The sequence below is a fragment of the Hemitrygon akajei genome, chromosome 2 (genome assembly GCF_048418815.1).
Source record: "Hemitrygon akajei chromosome 2, sHemAka1.3, whole genome shotgun sequence".
Taxonomy (NCBI): Eukaryota; Metazoa; Chordata; class Chondrichthyes; order Myliobatiformes; family Dasyatidae; genus Hemitrygon; species Hemitrygon akajei.
The window spans coordinates 109,077,879-109,096,811 of NC_133125.1; the positions used below are offsets into that span (position 1 = coordinate 109,077,879).

The following is an 18,933-nucleotide window of genomic DNA, read 5'->3' on the forward strand; positions in this document are numbered from 1 at the left end:
CATCGTAAGACTGTTACTCTTGCTACCTGAACTTAAATAAGTTTGGGAATTTATTTTTACACCTATATATGCATAACACCATTAAAATCTTGATTTACCTGGTTTAAGTTACTATGTGACGTAGTTACTAATAAAATAGTGTTTTGTTAACAGCAAAACAAGACAATATAAATACATTTTTATTGGTAATTGGCTTGTGTTTTGTGAATTTAACAGGAATTTTTGATTCTGGAAGAAATTAAGAAACCCAATGAAGACGTGAATAACCGTGAAAATGAATATTCAGTTCACTTACAAGATCTCACATGCTATTGGGACAAGGTAAAATGAAGACATAAAATGGAATCTTTTATGAAATTTGATCTGACTTTTTCCTTGGAACTACTTATTCATTAAAAGTTTTTCTCAAATTCTTTCTTCCCTGTTTCAATGATGTTGACAACTGGCTCACCTGTATGTGAGGGATATTTGGCTTTATGTTAACCTGGTTGCTGTGCAGGATTAGCAGGAAATCTGTTAAAGTACCCATTGGTGGATTACTAGTAAGTTATAGTTACTGACTTGCCCTAACTCCACCCCCCACCCCCACCCTCCAAGAATATCTGTGGGACAGAACCTTCAGTATGGTGATGGGAATGAAAAAGAAGAGGTCCTCTTTTTTTTCCCCTCACCCTCCCTAACTCCTCCAATCTCCTGTCCCTCCAAATCACATGCTCTATTTTTCCTAATTTCTTCTTTTCCTTTTCCTTTTCCTGTCCCTTTCTCTGAAGCTGCTTACTGTTAAGGTGATACATTGCAGGGCTTTATTCCTCAGGGTTGTTCTAAAGTTAGCAGGACCTGCACAGGGCTCTGAGGAATGTGTAGTTCAGCAAGTGATGTAGGGTTACAAGTACATAATTTCCTGAAACTGGCGACGGGACTAGACAAGGTGGTGAAGAAGCCACGTGCCATGCTTTCCTTTGTTAGACGGGGCATTGAGCGCGAGAGCTATGACGTCATGCTGCAGCAATGGGGAGATTGTACCTGGAGTGTTATGTGTGGTTCTGGTCACTAGAGTAGTGGGTAGCATAATGCTTTACAATGCCAGCGTTCTTGTCACTGGTTGTAAGGAATTTTCACGTCCTCCCCATGTTCACGTGGGTTTCCTCCGGCTGCTCCGATTTTCTCCCATATTCCAAAGACTTGTGGATCAGTAAGGGTTAGTAAGTTGCGAGCATGCTACATTGGTGCCAGAAGCATGGTGACATTTGCGCAGAGTCCTAGCCTAACCTCGGAGTGTGTTGGTTGTTGACACAAATGACGCATTTCACTGTCTAATCTAATCTAACTATACTACAGGAAAGAAACATTAAGATAGAGAGAATTCAGAAAAGATTCACAAGGATGCTGCTGGGATTGGAGGGCGTGAGTTAGAAGGAGAGACGGATTGGGTGGGGATTGTTTTCCTTGGAGCAAAGGATGCTGACAGATTTACACAATCATATGTGGCAGAGGTAAGGTTGATTGTCAGTCTTTTTCCCCCAGACTCGAGGAGTCTAAAACTAGAGGGCATTAGTTTAATTTGAGAGGGGGGAAGCTTTAAAGAGGAACTGAGGGGACAGATGGCTCTGTAGAAGTGATGCTGATAAGAGAAAATTGGAGAAAGTACTGTGCCATTCCTCAGCATCATACGTTCCTGTGAAAAACAGCCAAAGCCTAACCAGTCCCTCCTTGTAACTCAAGCCCTCCAATCCAGTAATGTCCTGTGAACCTCCACTGGATGTGCCAGTTGCTGTAATCAATGCCCTGACCAATGAAGGGATACATGAAAAGTCTCTACCATGCTGTCTACAGGTGTCATCACTTTCAGGGAGCAATGTACTTGTACTCCGAGGTCTCTCAGTTCTGCAGCTCTCTCCCCAGCCACACCATTTACTGTGTAGGTCCCTGCCCTGATTTAACCACACTTGCTCCATTCGCTGGTTCTTGGCTCACCTCCTCCATTCATTTGGATTCTCTTGTAATCGTAGATTCATTAAATCAGTGAATTATACAGAGTGGGGAAAGGGCCTTCAGTCCAACCTGTCCTGCAAATCAAGTTGCTTATGTGGGCTGGTACCAATTGCTTATGTGTGGCTGAATTCCCTCTAAGCTTTTCCTGTCCAAATTGTCCAAATGTCTTTAAAATATTGCAATTGTACCCGCTTCCCAAGTCCTATTATAAATTCTGCTCTGCTGCACTAAGACCTGTTTTCTTGCTGAAGTTTATACCTCATTGATAACCTCTGTAAATAATTTCCAATTGTTGCTTTCAGTGCAATGCCAAGAGAGCTGATGGGCACAAATAGGTCACAACCCACTGTCTGTAGAAGTGTGTAAAAGTGAATTGGTCTCTTCACAAGCTCTAATGTCTTTGTAAGTTTTATTGATCAACAACCTATTTTTACTTGGTAATACTATTTCTTGCAACTTCTGATCTTGAAGACATCTTTCCATTCTCACAATTAATTCCAGACTTCCAATTATTTGCTTGCTTGCTTAATTGTTTCAGAACCTGTGTGCCTACAGGGTTCATCACTGCTTTGATTTAACTACTTATCTCTTTCACCTGAACTACATTAATCATTTCATGTTTCTCAACTACATGTCTGGGATATGCTCTTCAGTATAAATTTGTGTTGCTTCACTCACAACTAATCATATGCGTACATCTGTGTCATCCCGGTTTCCTGCTACATGTTTCATAACGCTTGGAATGCGCCGTCAGAGATGTTGACGGAGGCAAATTTGATCTAAGGCTCATAGATAGGCACATGAGTTTGCAGGAAGTGGAAAGATATGGACACTGTGAAGGCAGAAGAGATTAGTTGGGCTCTTGATTACTAATTTAGTTAGTTCTGCATCACGGGCTGAAGAGCTTTGCTCCTGTGCTGTACTATTTGAGGCAATAGTCAGCTATAGAAAGATGAGGCAACTCATTTCCCTGAGGAGCATAAGGGATGTAGGAATACACGTAAGGAGAAAATTAACAGCGGATGATCATCCTAGTCATTTTTCTTGCGATCGCAACGCTCTGTTGGACACTGTTAATATTGGCGAGCAACGGTGGCGACAGTGAGGTTAGCTGCACGGCCTCGGTTGTAGAAAGGACCAGGTCTCAAGCCGTGGTGTGGCTTGTACGCAGCCGCCCAAGAGAGAGGCGTCTGAGTTGGTGCACTCCACCGGAGGTAGTGTGGTGTGGTGTGGTGTCCAAGCTAGAATCAGTGCTGCCCATGAGTGTTAGCTTGGCAGAAGTCAAACTGTTTAGTTATTGACTGCTACAACATTCATGGACTCAGGGTCTTGGGCTATATTTGTCTTTTGTGGGACTGTATTTTACTGATATCAAATCTGTGCTTGATATATATACATGCTGTATTTGCCTTGTACAATGTCTGACTGTTGATATTGTGTTTTGCTCCTTAGTCCTGGAGTAACACTTTTTTTTTGGCTGTATTCATGTATGGTTGAATGACAATTAAACCTGAACTTAGCCAAAGGTGGACGTTAGATATCCTGAAGAAGGGTTGGCCTGAAATGTCAACTGTTTTCTCTTTCCTATAGACGCTGCCTGACCTGCTGAGTTCCTCCAGCATTTTGTGTGTGTTGCTTTGTGTTTCTAGCATCTGCAAATTTTCTCATGTATTAGATATCCCTGGCAGATAAGATGAAGGAGAATCCTAAAAGAATCCTTAAGTGCACTAAGAACAAAAGGGGAGCTAGGGAGAGAGTAAGATCCCTTAGAGATTGATGTAGTAAACAGGAGAAATTGGCGAGGTCAAAAATATTCTGCTCATCTGTATGTACTACGGAGGAGGACATTAGAAGTTTGTGAGTTCAGGAGAGGGAACAGTGATGGTTTGGTGCATTTTATCATTAGAAAGGAAGAAGTACTGAAGTTTCTGAAATTCATAATGGTGAATAAATCCCTGGGGCCTGATCAGACCTGTCCCAGGTTATTAATGGGAAACAAGGGAAGAGATTGCTGGGACTTGGCAGAGATTTTTGTAACCTGATTCTGCACAGGAGGAATGCAGATATGCCTTTATTTAAGAAATGCAGCAGGGAACTATAGGCTGGTGAGCCTAACATCAACGGCGGAAAGATTATTAGAAGAGACTCATTTGCCTTTGAATAAGTAAAGACTTAGTTGAAATAGTCGGAAAGGGCTTTATACATGAAAAACCTTGTGATACCAAGTATTGTTTTTTCAGTTTGGAGGCCCCTGACCAGTAGTATGCCACAGGAATCAGAGATGGGTCCTCCATTTATCAAAATCATTATAGAGTCTGCAGGTGGCATAATTTCTAAATTTGTGGATGACACCAAAGATGATGGGATAGTGGACAGTGATGAAGGTTGTCTGAAGGTACAAATGGATATTGATCAATTCTGAAGATGAGCGAAGGAATGAGAGATGGAATTAAACTCGGACAGGTGTGAAGTGAGAGGAAGGAGGTTTAAAGAGGATCTAGGTAATAAATCTTTCACACAAAGAGTTGCTGATATCTAGTGTTACGTACCCTGTAACTGGGTCACTTAACAGCAAAGATAGAGAGGTCCGTTGAAGTCTGATGGTACTATTTTTAAAAGTCTTTATTTATAAAGGGGCACAAAAATAAGGTTAATACAAACATTCAGATAATATACGTCGTCAATACTCAATCTAAAGCGCGGGTATAATAATCATCATCAATAAGAAATAGCTCTATCGTTTGTCTAGGGGGTAATATATTGTCCGTTGGAAATATAAGAGTCACTCAGTTCCTGCAGGCTTCTGGTTTTTGGGGACTGCTGGGTTTTCACTTGTTGGAGAGAGAGAGAGAGATTTGTGAGAAAAAGAAACTTGCCCGGGTCTTTTGATGAGGCCAATCCGTTGGGTCGGGGGAGTTGGTTCCCCGTTGTTAGTTCAAGAAAATCGTTTCTGTGGTACCCGCCACCGGCTCCCAGGCAAGGGAACCGAACGCACGTGGCTTCCTTCAAATGGCTGCCCGCTATTACGGGATCGCTAGCGTCTCTTCTGGTGCGTCTGAGGGGGCTGTTCCTACAGCCCCTCTTTTATCCTGACTGGCAGGATTGAAGATGTCAATCAGGTTGGTGGATGATGCAATCTCTCTCTCAACCCGCCCACGTTGGCCGAGGGCTTGCACGTATACTAGTCCCCAATCCACAAATGTGTCTCCAAGGAATGAGGCATCCAGCACGTCTCTCTCCCATTTCCTGGGTCCACTGACTCACCCTCCCTTTAGTGCTCTTGCGATTCTCACAAAGGAGGGGGCTGCGCACATAACACTAGGGTGACCTGCCAGAGGGGGTCGTGGAGACAGGAGCAGCAATAACATTTCAGAGACAATGCTGACACATGAGATTACTATAGATGAGCTTGATGGGCAGCATCGAAGCTGAGAGACTATTTCCTGCTGTGCAACATCATGATTCTAAGACCAGTGTAGTGCCAAGTGACTTTTTCCCTTGGCAGCCTAATATTCTGCTTGATTTAGAAAGAAAATCATGAGTCAGTACTGTGGAAAGCACTATAAAAGAGCAGAGGGAGATGCCAGAGAATGCAGCTGTTGGAATCTTGAGCAACAAGCAAACAGCTGGAAGCCCTCACTGGGTCAAGAAGCACCTGCAGGGGAATATGGAATTATTGACTTTACAGGTGGAAAATCTGTATCAGGACCATAACACAGCAGCAGGGATAGCGATCGGAGCTGCTAGTATTTACTGTGTTGTTTTTAACAATATTTAAAATACACTTGGGCAGGTACTTGGATCGGAATGGTTTGGAGGGATGGGCAAATGACGTAAGACTAAGTGGGCATTTTGGTTAACATGAATGAGTTGAGCCAAAGGGTCTCTTTTGTGCTTTATGACTCTATGCCTGTAACTGACCAATTGCAAACTATACTTTAGCTTTCAGGATAACCTAAGCAAAATTGGTGATCTGTGCTTGTCTCTCCAGATCTCAGACCACTGACAGATTATCAAAGACGGTTCTCTAAAAATATTCACAATATTTTTTCATTTTGGCTATTCTTAATTACACCTCTCTAAATCTCTGTTCATGAAATACACTCAGTTAATTTAGTCAAGTTTAAATAAAGATTTGGAAAACCTTCCATTTATTTATCTAGATTTTCTGCTTTTGATTGAGAACACAATTGAAATGATGGTTTCATTTTATGATTTAGAATTATGATTTACTTGGCTGATGGATACAGAGTCTATAGAACTGTGTCTAAACAACATTGAAGTCATGGACCACATACGAATTATAGAAGAGGAGGTGCCTGCTGTCCTGAGGCAAGTTAAGATGGATAAGTCCCCAGGACCTGACAAGATGTCCCCTTGGACTTTGTGCGAGGCTAGTTCAGACATTGCAGGGTTCCTGACAAATATTTAAAACATCCTTAGCCACTGTTGAGATGCAGGAGGACCAGAGGATAGATAATGTTATTCCGTTGTCCAAGAAAGGCTCTAAGAATGAGCCGAGAAATTATAGAGTGGTGAGTCTGACATCAGTAGTGGGTAAATTATTGAAACATATTCTAAATATTTGGATGGACAGGACCTGAGTAGGGATAGTCACCATGGCTTTGTGCACGGTAGGTCATGTCTAACTCATCTTATAGAGTTTTCTCCTGAATAGGCTGTTGTGTTGAAGTTGTATAAGATATTGGCGGGAGCAAATTTGGAGTACTGTGTGCAGTTTCAATTACCTACCTGCAGGAAAAATATCAATAAGATTGACAAAGTACAGAGAAGATGGAGCTGACTAATTTTACAACTTTTACAATGGATATTGCTTGGATTTGAAGACCTGGATTTTAGGAAAAGTTTGATTAAGTTAGGATTGTATTTGCTGGAGTGTGGAAGAAAGAGAGGAGATTTGATAGAGGTATACAAAAACATGAGGGGTGTAGATAAGGTTAATGCAAGCAGGCTTTTTCCGCTGAGGTTGGGTGAGACTGGAACTAGAGGCCATGGGCTAAGGGTGAAAGGTGAAATGTTTAGTGGGAACTTATTCACTCAGAGAGTGGTGAATGTGGAACAAGCTGTCAGAGGAACTGGTGGATGGTGGTTTGATTTCAACATTCAAGTGAAATTTAGGTAAGTACAGTATTGCACAAAAATCTTAGGCACATGTAAAAATTCAGTAAATTAAAGATACTTCCAAAAATAATGAGATGAAAAGTTTCTAAATACCAAAAAGATATTATAAAGGGCAATAAGCTGTAAAAAAAAAAACAACAAACCATATCAAATCAATATTTGGTGTTACCACCCTTCGCCTTTAAAGCTGTATCAACACTAAGGTACACTGTTGAGCAGTTTTATAAGAAAATTGGCTGAAAGGTTGTTTCAAGCATTCTGGAGAACTTGCCACAGTTCTTCTGCAGACTTTGACAATTTTGCTTACTTCTGTCTCTCCAGGTAATCCCAGACAGCCTCAATGATGTTGAGATCAAGGCCTTGAGGTCATAGCATCTGAAACCATATAAGGAAAATCTAGGGTGCCTAAGACTTTTGCATAATACTCTACATTGATGGGAAAGCTATGGTCCAGGAGCGGGTCATTAGCAGAATAACAGTTCAGCCTGGACTGGGTGGGCCAAAGGTCCTGTTTCTGTGCTGTAGTGCTCCATGATTCTATGACTCTATCTTAGTTAGCAATACTGCAATAACAATCCCAGGGTTGTGTTAGTGAGAGATTTAAATTTCCCCGGTATTGACTCAGTTAGCCAGTGTTAGGCTCCGAAAAGGGTGGAATTTCTGAGGTGTGTCCAAGAAAATTTCCCGAGTCAATATATAGAAGGCCCTAATCTGGAGAGTGCAATAGTAGATCTTCTCTTAGCGAAGGGAAGGTAAATGAGTTGGCAGTCAGGGAGTTCTGTAGCTACAGTGACATATTCTATTAGTTTTAAGGTAGTGATGAAAAAAGATAAAATAGGTCCATAGGTTAGAGTCCTAAACAGGAGCAAGGCTAATTTGGAAATTAGGCAGGATCCAGCAGAGGTCAGTTGGATGATTCTGATTGAAGAGAAAGGAAGTCATGGCAAGTTATAGTGAGATTACAAGTGAGCCTAGGGGTTGCATGTTCTTGTTACAGTGAAGGGTAAACTGGCAAATTTAGGGAACCCTGAATAATGACAAATATTGAAATTCTGTTCAAGATAATGGAGGTAGTTGTAGGAGGCTGGGGACAGATGACAATAAAATGATTAAGAATATACTTAAGAGGGAAATCAGGAGGACAAAGAGAGGGTATGGGTTCAGCGCTCGAAATTAAGAAAAATCCCAAAGGATTCTATAAATATATCATATTGGGTACCCTTTGAGTTCAATAGGACAGCCTTTGTCTCGTATCACAGGAGATGAGTCGGATGACTCCTTGCTGTTCACTGATGTGAAGGCTTTTGTCAGAAAAGGAAACACACGTAAGATTTAGGAATCTGAAATCAGACAGGACTCTGAGGAATTTAAAGGAAGGAGGACAGAACTTAAAGCAGGGATTGCTAAAAGGGTATGTTAAATGTGCTTAACTAGTAGGATAAAAGAGAATCCCAAGGCATTTTACACAAATCCTTAAAAACAAGAGGGTAGGATGAGGACAAAGAAGGGTCCAGAGGAAATGGGTGAGGGAGTGGTATGATGATACCCCAGGACGTGTTGATATCAAAGAGGAAGAACATTAAGGTAGATAAGTCCCCAAGGCCTTATGGGATCTATGCCAGGTTATTGAGGGAGGCATGGGAGGAGATTGCTGCTGACATAAGAGAGTGCAAATTCTGGAATTTGGAGCAATAATATGGTGGAGGACTTGGTGGGTCATCCAGCATTTGTGGAGGATGAGTTCCTCCTGCAATTTGTTTCAGAAGATCGCTTGATACAAAGTTCTTTGTAAAGGCGCAACAATGTCCCAGGGGACTGGAGAATAGTCAATGTTGTTCCTCTGTTTAAGAAGGGCTGTGGAAACAAACTGGAAATTATAGAACAGTGAGCCCTACATCACTGGTGGAGAAGTTGTTGGAGAAGATTTTTAAGAATAAGATCTACTCCTAGAAAAGCAAAGACTTGTCAGGAGTACTAGGCATGTTTTCTATGCAGGGGATGTTATATCTGACAAAGCTGAGTGAGTTTTTTTAGGAGCTGAAGGAGAAGATTGAGCTTAGGGCCAGTAGGTGTTTATATACATGGACTTTACTAAAGCTTTCAATGAGGCTTTTCATGATAGGTTGATCCAGTAGATGAAGTTGCATGAGATCCATGGACATTTGTAGATTGGATTCCAAATTGGCTTGGTCATTGAAGACAGAGAGTAGCGGTGGAGGGATGTTATTCTGACTGGGCATCTGTGATCGGTGGCATTTCAGAAGGGTTGGAGTTGGGACCTGTTGTTTGTGATTTATATAAATATAGGCGACTGATCAGAGTGCAATGCATCATGAAGAAGATTGTCAAAGGATTCAGTGGGATATAGCACAGTGGGCTGAGAAATGCCAGATGGAATTTAATCTGGACAAGGCTGAGGTTTTATGTTTCATTAGGTAAAATGTAAGTGAGGGTGGTGTTACTAGGATAATGTAAAAGGCATTTAGTATGCTGGCTTTTACCAATCAGGGCATTGAGTATGGGAGTTGGGAAGCTATGTTGCAGATACAATGTTAGTGAGGCTGCACTTGGAGCATAGTGTGTGGTTTTGGTTGCCCTGTATAGGAAAGATGTTATTAAACTGGAATGCAGAAATGATCAGAAAGGATTTCCCAGGATGTTGACTGGACTTGGGGTTGTGGGGGGAAAGGTGGGAAGGCTGAGATGCAAGGCCAAGTTGCATAGACTAGGACTACATTTCCTGGGTTGTCAGAGGTTGAAGGGTGTCCTGATAGAGAGATATTGGATCGCAAGGGGCATAGACATAATGTTTTTCCCAAGGAGGGGTCGTATTTTTTTTTAAAAAAGGAAGTTGATTTAAGGTCAGAGGTGAATGATTTAAAATGAGAGCTGGGGCAGCTTCTTCATGCAGTGGGTGGTGCAGATTTGGAATGAGCTGCTGGAAATAGTGGCTGAAACAAGTGTGTTAGCAGCATTTAAAAGCCACCTAGATAAGTACATGAGAGGAGAAGTTTCAAGGGCTGTTGGCTGCACACAAGTAGATGGGACTAACTTTCTGGGCAATGCCATCACACGATAAGTGTTAGCTAATATGCTAAATTCAGCTCTGTGCTCTTTGCTTTTATAATTGATCTTAGGGGTAGGAAGTGCAGAAGCACTTATTATTTTAGATATTCTCTTCAATTAATCTTGCCATTGAGAAAGTAGAAAGCAAGATAGAATTGATCTGGCTTGGGATCTTGCCCTTGGATCCTTATTTAGACATGAGTGATTGGTTAATGTAGACGTAGGTTATAACTCATTGAATACATCTTCCCTTGGTCACACTTGGCACCGCTCTTAGATTCTTTCTCCCTTCACTCAACCTTGTCAAAGAGTGGATTATTGTAGCTTTTCTCTGCTTGCCCTTATTGCTTGAGACGCTCTACAAAGATATAAGTTAGTAATGTTTTGGAGGAATATGGTGTAAAAATGTTCTCTCTCAACAAGTCATTGGTTCTGAAGCTCTTTGTATAGGTAGTCAAGGCAGTAACCCATAACTTTTTAGTATTGTTCCTGGGTGTACAATGGAAGAACTTTTCTCAAGAACTGAGAAAAGAGATTAATGAAAATCCACTTTGGCTGGCTTCCTGTGTCATGAAATTCTTTGATTCTCTGAAATTTCTTAATCTGCTTTTAAATCTTATTTATTAAACTTGATTGGAAACATTTTTCTGTTTAAACTTGAATCTGAACTTTTCCGTTGTGGGAGTCTGGACCTGTATCTGAACTGAAGTATTTGTTCAGTGTAAAAACAAAAGAGAAGGAATATAATAGAGCAAAAATTAGTGGGAAGGTGGAGAATTGGGAAACTTTTAATAATAAATAGAAGATAACTTAAAAAAAACATAAGGAGTAAAAGATGAAATATAAATGTAAGCTCACCAGTAAAATCAAAGAAGATATCAGAAGTTTCATTTTCAGATATAGAAAGAGCAAAAGAGATGGGAGTAGATATTAGACCCCTGGAAAATGATGCTGGAGAGGTAGTAATGGGACAAGTGAAATTTTGGATGAACTGTATAAGTATTTTGCATCTGTCTTCACTGTGGAAGACACCTGCAGTATGCCAGATGTTTTGGAGTGCCATGGGGCAGAAGTGAATGCAGGTGCTATTATTAGGGAGAAGGTGAAAGGTCTTAAGGTAGACCTAGACCGGATGTTGTACACCTGAGATTCTGAAGGCAGTAGCTGAAGAGATTGTGGAGGCATTAGTAATGATCTGTGAAGAATTATCCAGATTCTGGCATGGTTCCAGAGGACTGGAAAATTGCAATTGTCACTTCACTGTTTAAGAAGAGAAGGAGGCAGAAGAAAGGAAATCATAAGTCAGTTAGCCTGACTTCAGTGATTGGGAAGATATTGAAGTCGATTGTTAAGGTTGAGGTTTCAGGGTACTTGGAGTCACATGATAAAATGGGTCAAAATCAGCAAGATTTCCTTTAGGAAAATTCTTGCGCGAGGAATCTTTTGGAATTCTTTGAAGAAATGATAAAAAGAACAGACAAAGCAGAATTAGTGGATGTTTTCTACTTGGATTTTCAAAAGGTCTTTGACAAGGTTCCACACATGAGGCTGCTGACACGAAAGATGCTAATGTAACCCTCTCACCGTAGGCTCGTAATGTGTTAGATAGTACCGTGAATACAAACTAACAGTAACATACCTTTATAATGCATGGAGAATAACGATGAAAAGGCCATTTCCAATAAATACTCACGTCTAGGGTAAACACGAACATAACAGTTTGAATGTCCTTTTAAGGGAAAATGAGGCTATCACTTGTGTGAACGCTGACATACCCATGCAAATTTACCATTCACCAGGAAGCAAATAATTTAGCTCACACCAGTATAAACCTAGATTAAAATTGTATTGACAAAACATTTTAAATTATAACAAACAAAATAAAAGAAAAATGGCCCATTACATATATATTAGTCCTATAGTGTGCACATATCGTTGGAATTCACTGTTGCATAATCAATCCGGTTTGCTTCACTTAGTTTACTCACGATACTGAAAAATTCTGCCTGAAACTCAGTCCGAGTGAAGCATAAATAAATATCCACACAATGTTCAAGGACAGGGCATCGGACAGTCTCCAAAGTTGTGTGATAACTAACTAATTTAAAAGTATCTATACGTTCTATGTGAGATCATTGTCTGCATGAGGATTTTCTGACAGCGGTATCTGTCCTTCCAAATATTCTTCTGCTATGTTTGTTGTCCATTTCCATTTTCCTCCTTTCTCCTTCTTCCCCCAAAACTCCTGCACTCTCTCCAGGAAATGGCTTCCCCCGATCCCTCTACAATGTTCTGGGGCATCTTAATAAAGTGAATAAAATGTTAAAAAGACAACTCCTGTTGGCTATTACAGAAAGCATAACTTAACTGAATTGTTATTTTAAGCAGGAAAAAAAGAAATACCCGATTGTATAATGTGATTCAAGGAACACATTACATTCTGAGAAAGTGTGCAGAAATGTAATGCAATAAAGCATGATCTTAAACCATGGTATTACTAGTATGGATAAAGCAATGGCTGACTGGCTGGAAGCAAAGAGTGGGAATAAAGGGAGCCTTTTCAGATTGGCTGCTGGTGACTAGTGGTGTTCCACAGGAGTCTGTGTTTCTTCTGGAGTTTTTTGAGGATGTAACTATGAAAATGGACAAGGGAGAGCCAGTGGATGTAGTGTACCTGGACTTCCAGAAAGCTTTTGATAAAGTCCCACATAGGAGATTAGTGGGCAAAATTAGGGCACATGGTATTGGGGGCAGAGTACTGACATGGATTGAAAATTGGCTGGCTGACAGGAAACAAAGAGTAGCGATTAACGGGTCCCTTTTGGAATGGCAGGCTGTGACCAGTGGGGTATCGCAAGGTTCGGTGCTGGGACCGCAGCTGTTTACAATATACATTAATGATTTAGATGAAGGGATTAAAAGTAACATTAGCAAATTTGCTGATGACACAAAGCTGGGTGGCAGTGTGAAATGTCAGGAGGATGGTATGAGAATGCAGGGTGACTTGGACAGGTTGGGTGAGTGGGCAAATGTATGACAGACGCAGTTTAATGTGGATAAATGTGAGGTTATCACTTCGGTAGCAAGAACAGGAAGGCAGATTACTTTCTAAATGGAGTCAAGTTAGGAAAAGGGGAAGTACAACAAGATCTAGGTGTTCTTGTACATCAGTCAATGAAAGCAAGCATGCAGGTACAGCAGGCAGTGAAGAAAGCTAATGGCATGCTGGCCTTTATAACAAGAGGAATTGAGTATAGGAGTAAAGAGGTCCTTCTGCAGCTGTACAGGGCCCTGGTGAGACCCCACCTGGAGTACTATGTGCAGTTTTGGTCTCCAAATTTGAGGAAGGACATTCTTGCTATTGAGGGAGTGCACTGTAGGTTCACAAGGTTAATTCCCCGAATGGCGGGACTGTCATATGTTGAAAGATTGGAGCGACTGGGCTTGTATACACTGGAATTTAGAAGGATGAGAGGGAACATCATAAAGGACTCCTCCCATCCTGCGCACGGACTGTTTGATCTGCTTCCGTCTGGTAGGTGCTTCAGATCCCTCCAGACTAAGACTAGTAGGCATTGGAGAAGTTTTTTCCCTACTGCGGTCACCTTGCTGAACAGTTAACTGCCGTTTAGCTGTCGGCTAACTATTACTTGGATTGCACTACCTGTATGTATAATCTATATTTTCATTTATATTTATTATTATTATTGTTATGAGCAGAGAGACAACATCTGCCGGAAGTAAATTCCTTGTATGTGCATAGGTACTTGGCGATTAAAGTCTGATTTTGATTCTGATTATTAAGGGATTGGACACGCTGGAGGCAGGAAGCATGTTCCCGCTGAATGTTCTGGGTGAGTCCAGAACTAGAGGCCATAGTTTAAGAATAAGGGGTAGGCCATTTAGAACAGAGATGCGGAAAAACTTTTTCACCCAGAGAGTGGTGGATATGTGGAATGCTCTGCCCCAGAAGGCAGTGGAGGCCAAGTCTCTGGATGCATTCAAGAGAGAGTTAGATAGAGCTCTTATAGATAGCGGGGTCAAGGGATATTGGAGAGGGCAGGAACGGGGTACTGATTGTGTATGATCAGCCATGATCACAGTGAATGGCGGTGCTGGCTAGAAGGGCCAAATGGCCTACTCCTGCACCTACTGTCTATTGTCTATTGTTACCTCTTCTTTGTACGTTGTATGTCAGTGGTTTTGGATGACACAAAGCTGGGCTTTGTGTCCCAGCTTGTGGATCATCCGAAGGTAGGTGGAGGGGCAAGAAGGCTGAAGAAGCAGAGAGGCTACAGAAGGACTTGGATAGATTAGGAGAATGGGAAAAGAAATGGCAGATGGAATATAGTGTCAGAAAGTGTATGGTCATGCACTTTAGCAGAAGGAAGAAGAGTTAGACTATTTTCTTATCAGGACAGGAGAAAATTCAAAAATCTCAAGTGCCATGTCAAGTTTATTGTAATTTAACTATGTACATGCTGGCTGGTGGCATGGTGGCATCAGCGCTGGACTTTGGGGTGAGAGGTCCTGAGTTCAAATCCAGCCGGCTCCCTTGCACGCTCTCCATCTATGCTGGGTTAAGAGCTGGTGATCTCTTTTTAAAAAAAACTCACCCAGCAGAAGGCAATGGCAAAGCACTGATTTCCCAATATGTCAGAGTGGCGTGGAGGGAAATCGTCAGCCAACTAGGAAATTCCAGGTGCGACCTACTGATGACATGTATGCAATGTATATAACCATATAATGTATATAGAAAGAAGACAATGTTTCTCTGAACCAGGGTGTAAAGCACAGTGGTATATATAACACACATGCCACACAATAACTTATGAAGGTAAGAATAAAATCTGTAGAGAATCACACATAAATAACAAATTAAAATGCCTAAGTTAAATATTGTAAGGCATGGAACAGATTAACTAGTGATACTTCGAAGGTGATGTGGCAGGGAGTTCAGAAGCCTAATGACCTGGGGGAAGAAGCTGTTTGCATCCTGACCGTTCTTGTTTTTATGTATCGTAGTCTCCTGCCTGATGATAGAAAGTCAAAGAGGATGCTGGATTGATGGATGGGATCCTTAATAATACCAAAGGCCCTGCGTATGCAATGTTCCTGATAAATGTCCCCGATGGATGGTAGGGAGACTCCTATGATCCCCTCAGCAGTTCTCACAACCCTTTGTAGAGACTTCTGGTCCGATGCTCGGCTGCTGCCGTACCAGATGGAGATGCAGCTTGCCAGGGTGCTCTCAGTGGTGCTCCTGTAAAGTGCAGTTAAGATGGTGGGGTTAGGAGGGGAGAACTGCTTACTTCAATCTCCTTAGGAAGTGGAGGAGTTGCTGTGCCGCCTTGTTCAGGGAGATGTTGTTAAGGGACCAGGTAAAGTCATCTGTGATAAGAAAGCCCAGCTACTTGGTGCACTTAATTCTCTCTACGAAGGAGCCATGTATTCACAGAGAAGGATGGTTCATCTGCACCTTCCTGAAGTCCACAATGATTTCCTTGGATTTCTCCACATCAAGGTTGTTCTTCTCACACCAGTCCACCAGCTGCTTCACTTCCTCTCTATATGCCATCTCGTCATTGTTCTTGGTAAGGCTAACCACTGTTGTGTCATCTGTAAATTTGAGGAAATGGTTTAAGTTGGATCCTTCGACACAGTCATGCATCAGCAGTGGGCTGAGCACACAGCCCAGGGGAGCGCTAGTGCTCAGTGTAATGGGACTAGCGATGTTGCTGCCCACATGGACTGACTGTGGCCTTTCTGTTAAGAAGTCCAGTATCCAGTTAGAGAGAGAGGTGTTGAGACTCAGTGAGGACAAGTTCCTCACCGGTTTCTTGGGTGTGATGGTGTTAAATGACAAAGTGAAGTCTATACACAGCAGCCTGGCATGTGAGACACAATTTTCTAGATGGAACAAAACTAGAGTGGAGGGCAGAGGCTATTGTATCATCAGTGGATTGATTCGAGTGATAAGCAAACTGGAGAGGATTCAATGTAGCCAGGAGTAAGGCTTTAATGTGCTCATAACATTTCTTGGTGGTTGATGCTAATGCCACCAGACTATAGTCATTTAGCCCGATTACTGACATCACCTTTGGCACTGGAATGACGGTCGCCACCTTGAAAACCGAGAGGACGTTTTCTATAGTGGGGGAATCCAGGACCAGAGGGCACAATGTTAGCATAGAGGGACGTCCAAATGTGGAGGAACTTCTTTAGCTAGCGGGTGGTGAATCTGCGGAATTTGTTGCTGCATGTGGCTGTGGAGGCCAGGTCATTAAGTGTACTTAAAGTGGAGGCTGAGAGATTTTTTGATAGGTGAAAAAGGTTACAGGGGGTAGGCAGGAGAATATGGTCGAGAGGGAAATGGATCAGCCAAGATGAAATGGCAAAGCATACATGATGGCCTAATTTTGTTTCAAAGTCTTATGGTCTCTCATTGCATATTTGATTTGATGGAGAAATTCTTCTGAGAATGAATAATATTGTCCGAAAGTGCTCATGAGTAAGAGAAAATTGTGTAAGTGTTATCATTCAAAGGGATGTTCAAAATTAAAAGAACATTTTTGTCCAATGTCCAAGTCAAATATTTGTCTGGAAATTGTAGCTTGTTTTTGTTAGTTGAGATGAGCCTAAGGGAAATGTGACTCAAAATTTTATACATCTCAAATAATCTTATTGGTTACTGCATTCCAAGGAAAACAGCTCTTGTTTCTCGTTTCGTCATTGTTACAACTTTCCAGTCCGATAAAGAGTTATACAGGATGTAAACCATCCATGTACTCTGCACCAGCTTATCCAGGACGCATTTAATAGCCAGTCCCATATTAATTCCATTTGCTTCTCCCCGTATTCTCCCATCCCAACCCCTCCCCATCTAAATTTCACCACTTGCATTCACACAAAACAAAATTTATGCGAACCTGTTAGTCTACTAACCATACACCTTTGAGTTATGAAGAACATAGAACACCCACAGAAATTCCATGTGGTTACAGCGAGAAGGTGCACAGTCCATAATTGAACCAAGTTGCTGGATCCGTGAACTGCTAACTGTGCCATTGCACCACTCTTGTGAATCTCTCTGCAGTCACATTTCTAGTCATCGTACTTTCTAAAATCTGGTGACTAGAATTGTATGTAATGCTAAATTATGGTTAGAGTTGTGTTGCATACTGCTCTAGACTAATGGCTTTGTTCTCATTACCATTACCTTCTGCTTCCGTTACTGAGCCAGTTATAGATCCAATTTGTCACTTCTTAGATTCCATGCACTTTTATATTTTATTTTGAAATCTTTTATGTCAAATTAATAGCTTGTTGTTTTCCCTGGAATTTTCTTAAATGTAAGTGAAAACTTGCATTTATATGAATGCAAAGCAACAGTTTTGTGGAGAATCATGTAATTCATTGTGATCCTTGTGCAAAATACTGCTTTTTATTAAGTAATGTCCATTAATGCATCACAATGTTTATCATCAATTTCTATCCCTTTATATTTAAATACCATCACCAATGCAATTTCTCATTTGTGAGTTAAAAATGTACTTTGTTTTGAGCAGAATTTGCATACCATCTTTCACTATTTCGGGTTGTTAGAAGTGCATACTCCACTATGTTACACTGTAAAGATAGAATGAACTTCTGGATGAATACTAGAAAGTGGAAGTACAGAAGCTTCAATAATGTTATAAAGTCTGATGGAATCCTCAGTCAGTTTTGATATGTGATTCCCCCAAATTTGTCTGTTATCAACCCCAACAAATACTGCATGAAATTTGTTTCATGCATATTATGTGTACCTTCTGATTATTTATTATTTCCTATTTTTGTGTTAGACAATGGAAGCTCCATCGCTGCAAAATATTAGCTTTTCTCTCAAACCAGGGGAACTTCTGGCTGTGATTGGACCTGTAGGTGCTGGCAAAGTGAGTTTTAATCATGGAGTTGTTAAGTGTTTAACTCTATTCTTTAAGTTATAAATGTGTAGTCTATGAAACCAGTAATGTTTTATATCATCTGTGTAATTTTGGAAGTATGTTTTTCTGGGTGCTTTTCTGTCTCTTTTCAAGTTTAGTCTTATTTATAAAGTAGTATGATTTTATGACTGTGAAATAATTTTTTAAAAGGAAGTTTTTATTATTATAGCCTGCTTTCCCACTCTCTTTTTTGTTTTTCTATTTTGGAATATTGCTTTTCACCTTAAGAATATTGAGTGAATTCTATTTCTTGGGCCTCTTGAGAGAGCGGTGCCTTAATAATTGTAATACACTGTCCATATACTGATCAGCAACTGCAAATTGAATACTGATTCTTGAATCTTAGATGTCAGCAGATGTTTAATATTTGGATTATCAAATTTTCACTATAGTCGTCTATTCTTGCTGCGTTACTTGGAGAACTTTCAAAGGACAGTGGTATCCTAGATGTTAAAGGCAAAATAGCTTATTGTGCACAACAGCCATGGGTGTTTCCTGGTACTGTTCGGAGCAATATCCTATTTGGTAAAGAATACCAAAAAGCAAAATATGAAAAGATCATCACAGCTTGTGCCTTGAAGAAAGTGAGTATCCAATCTTGACTACACTGAATCCGATGTAAACATAATTGCTTTATATTAAAACATTTACATGTCTTGGAAATGAATTGTCTTCATAATTATAGAACAAAGGCAATTGGTGCATTGATAGTTTGTGGTTTGATATACTAGTGATGGAATGAAATTTA

The 18,933-nt window shown here is 40.9% G+C and overlaps 1 protein-coding gene across 3 annotated transcripts in view; it reads left to right on the forward strand.

The window, feature by feature from the left end:
* abcc4 (ATP binding cassette subfamily C member 4 (PEL blood group)) overlaps positions 1 to 18,933 on the forward strand; it is a 274,021-nt gene that overhangs the window by 87,939 nt on the left and 167,149 nt on the right. For 2 of the 3 annotated variants that reach the window (XM_073027133.1, XM_073027152.1), the window contains exons 9-11: positions 217 to 321; positions 18,045 to 18,134; positions 18,578 to 18,769. In XM_073027133.1, the coding sequence (XP_072883234.1) occupies positions 217 to 321; positions 18,045 to 18,134; positions 18,578 to 18,769 (387 nt within the window). The remainder of the gene's footprint in view (positions 1 to 216; positions 322 to 18,044; positions 18,135 to 18,577; positions 18,770 to 18,933) is intronic. The other variant, XM_073027141.1, reaches the window with a different exon arrangement.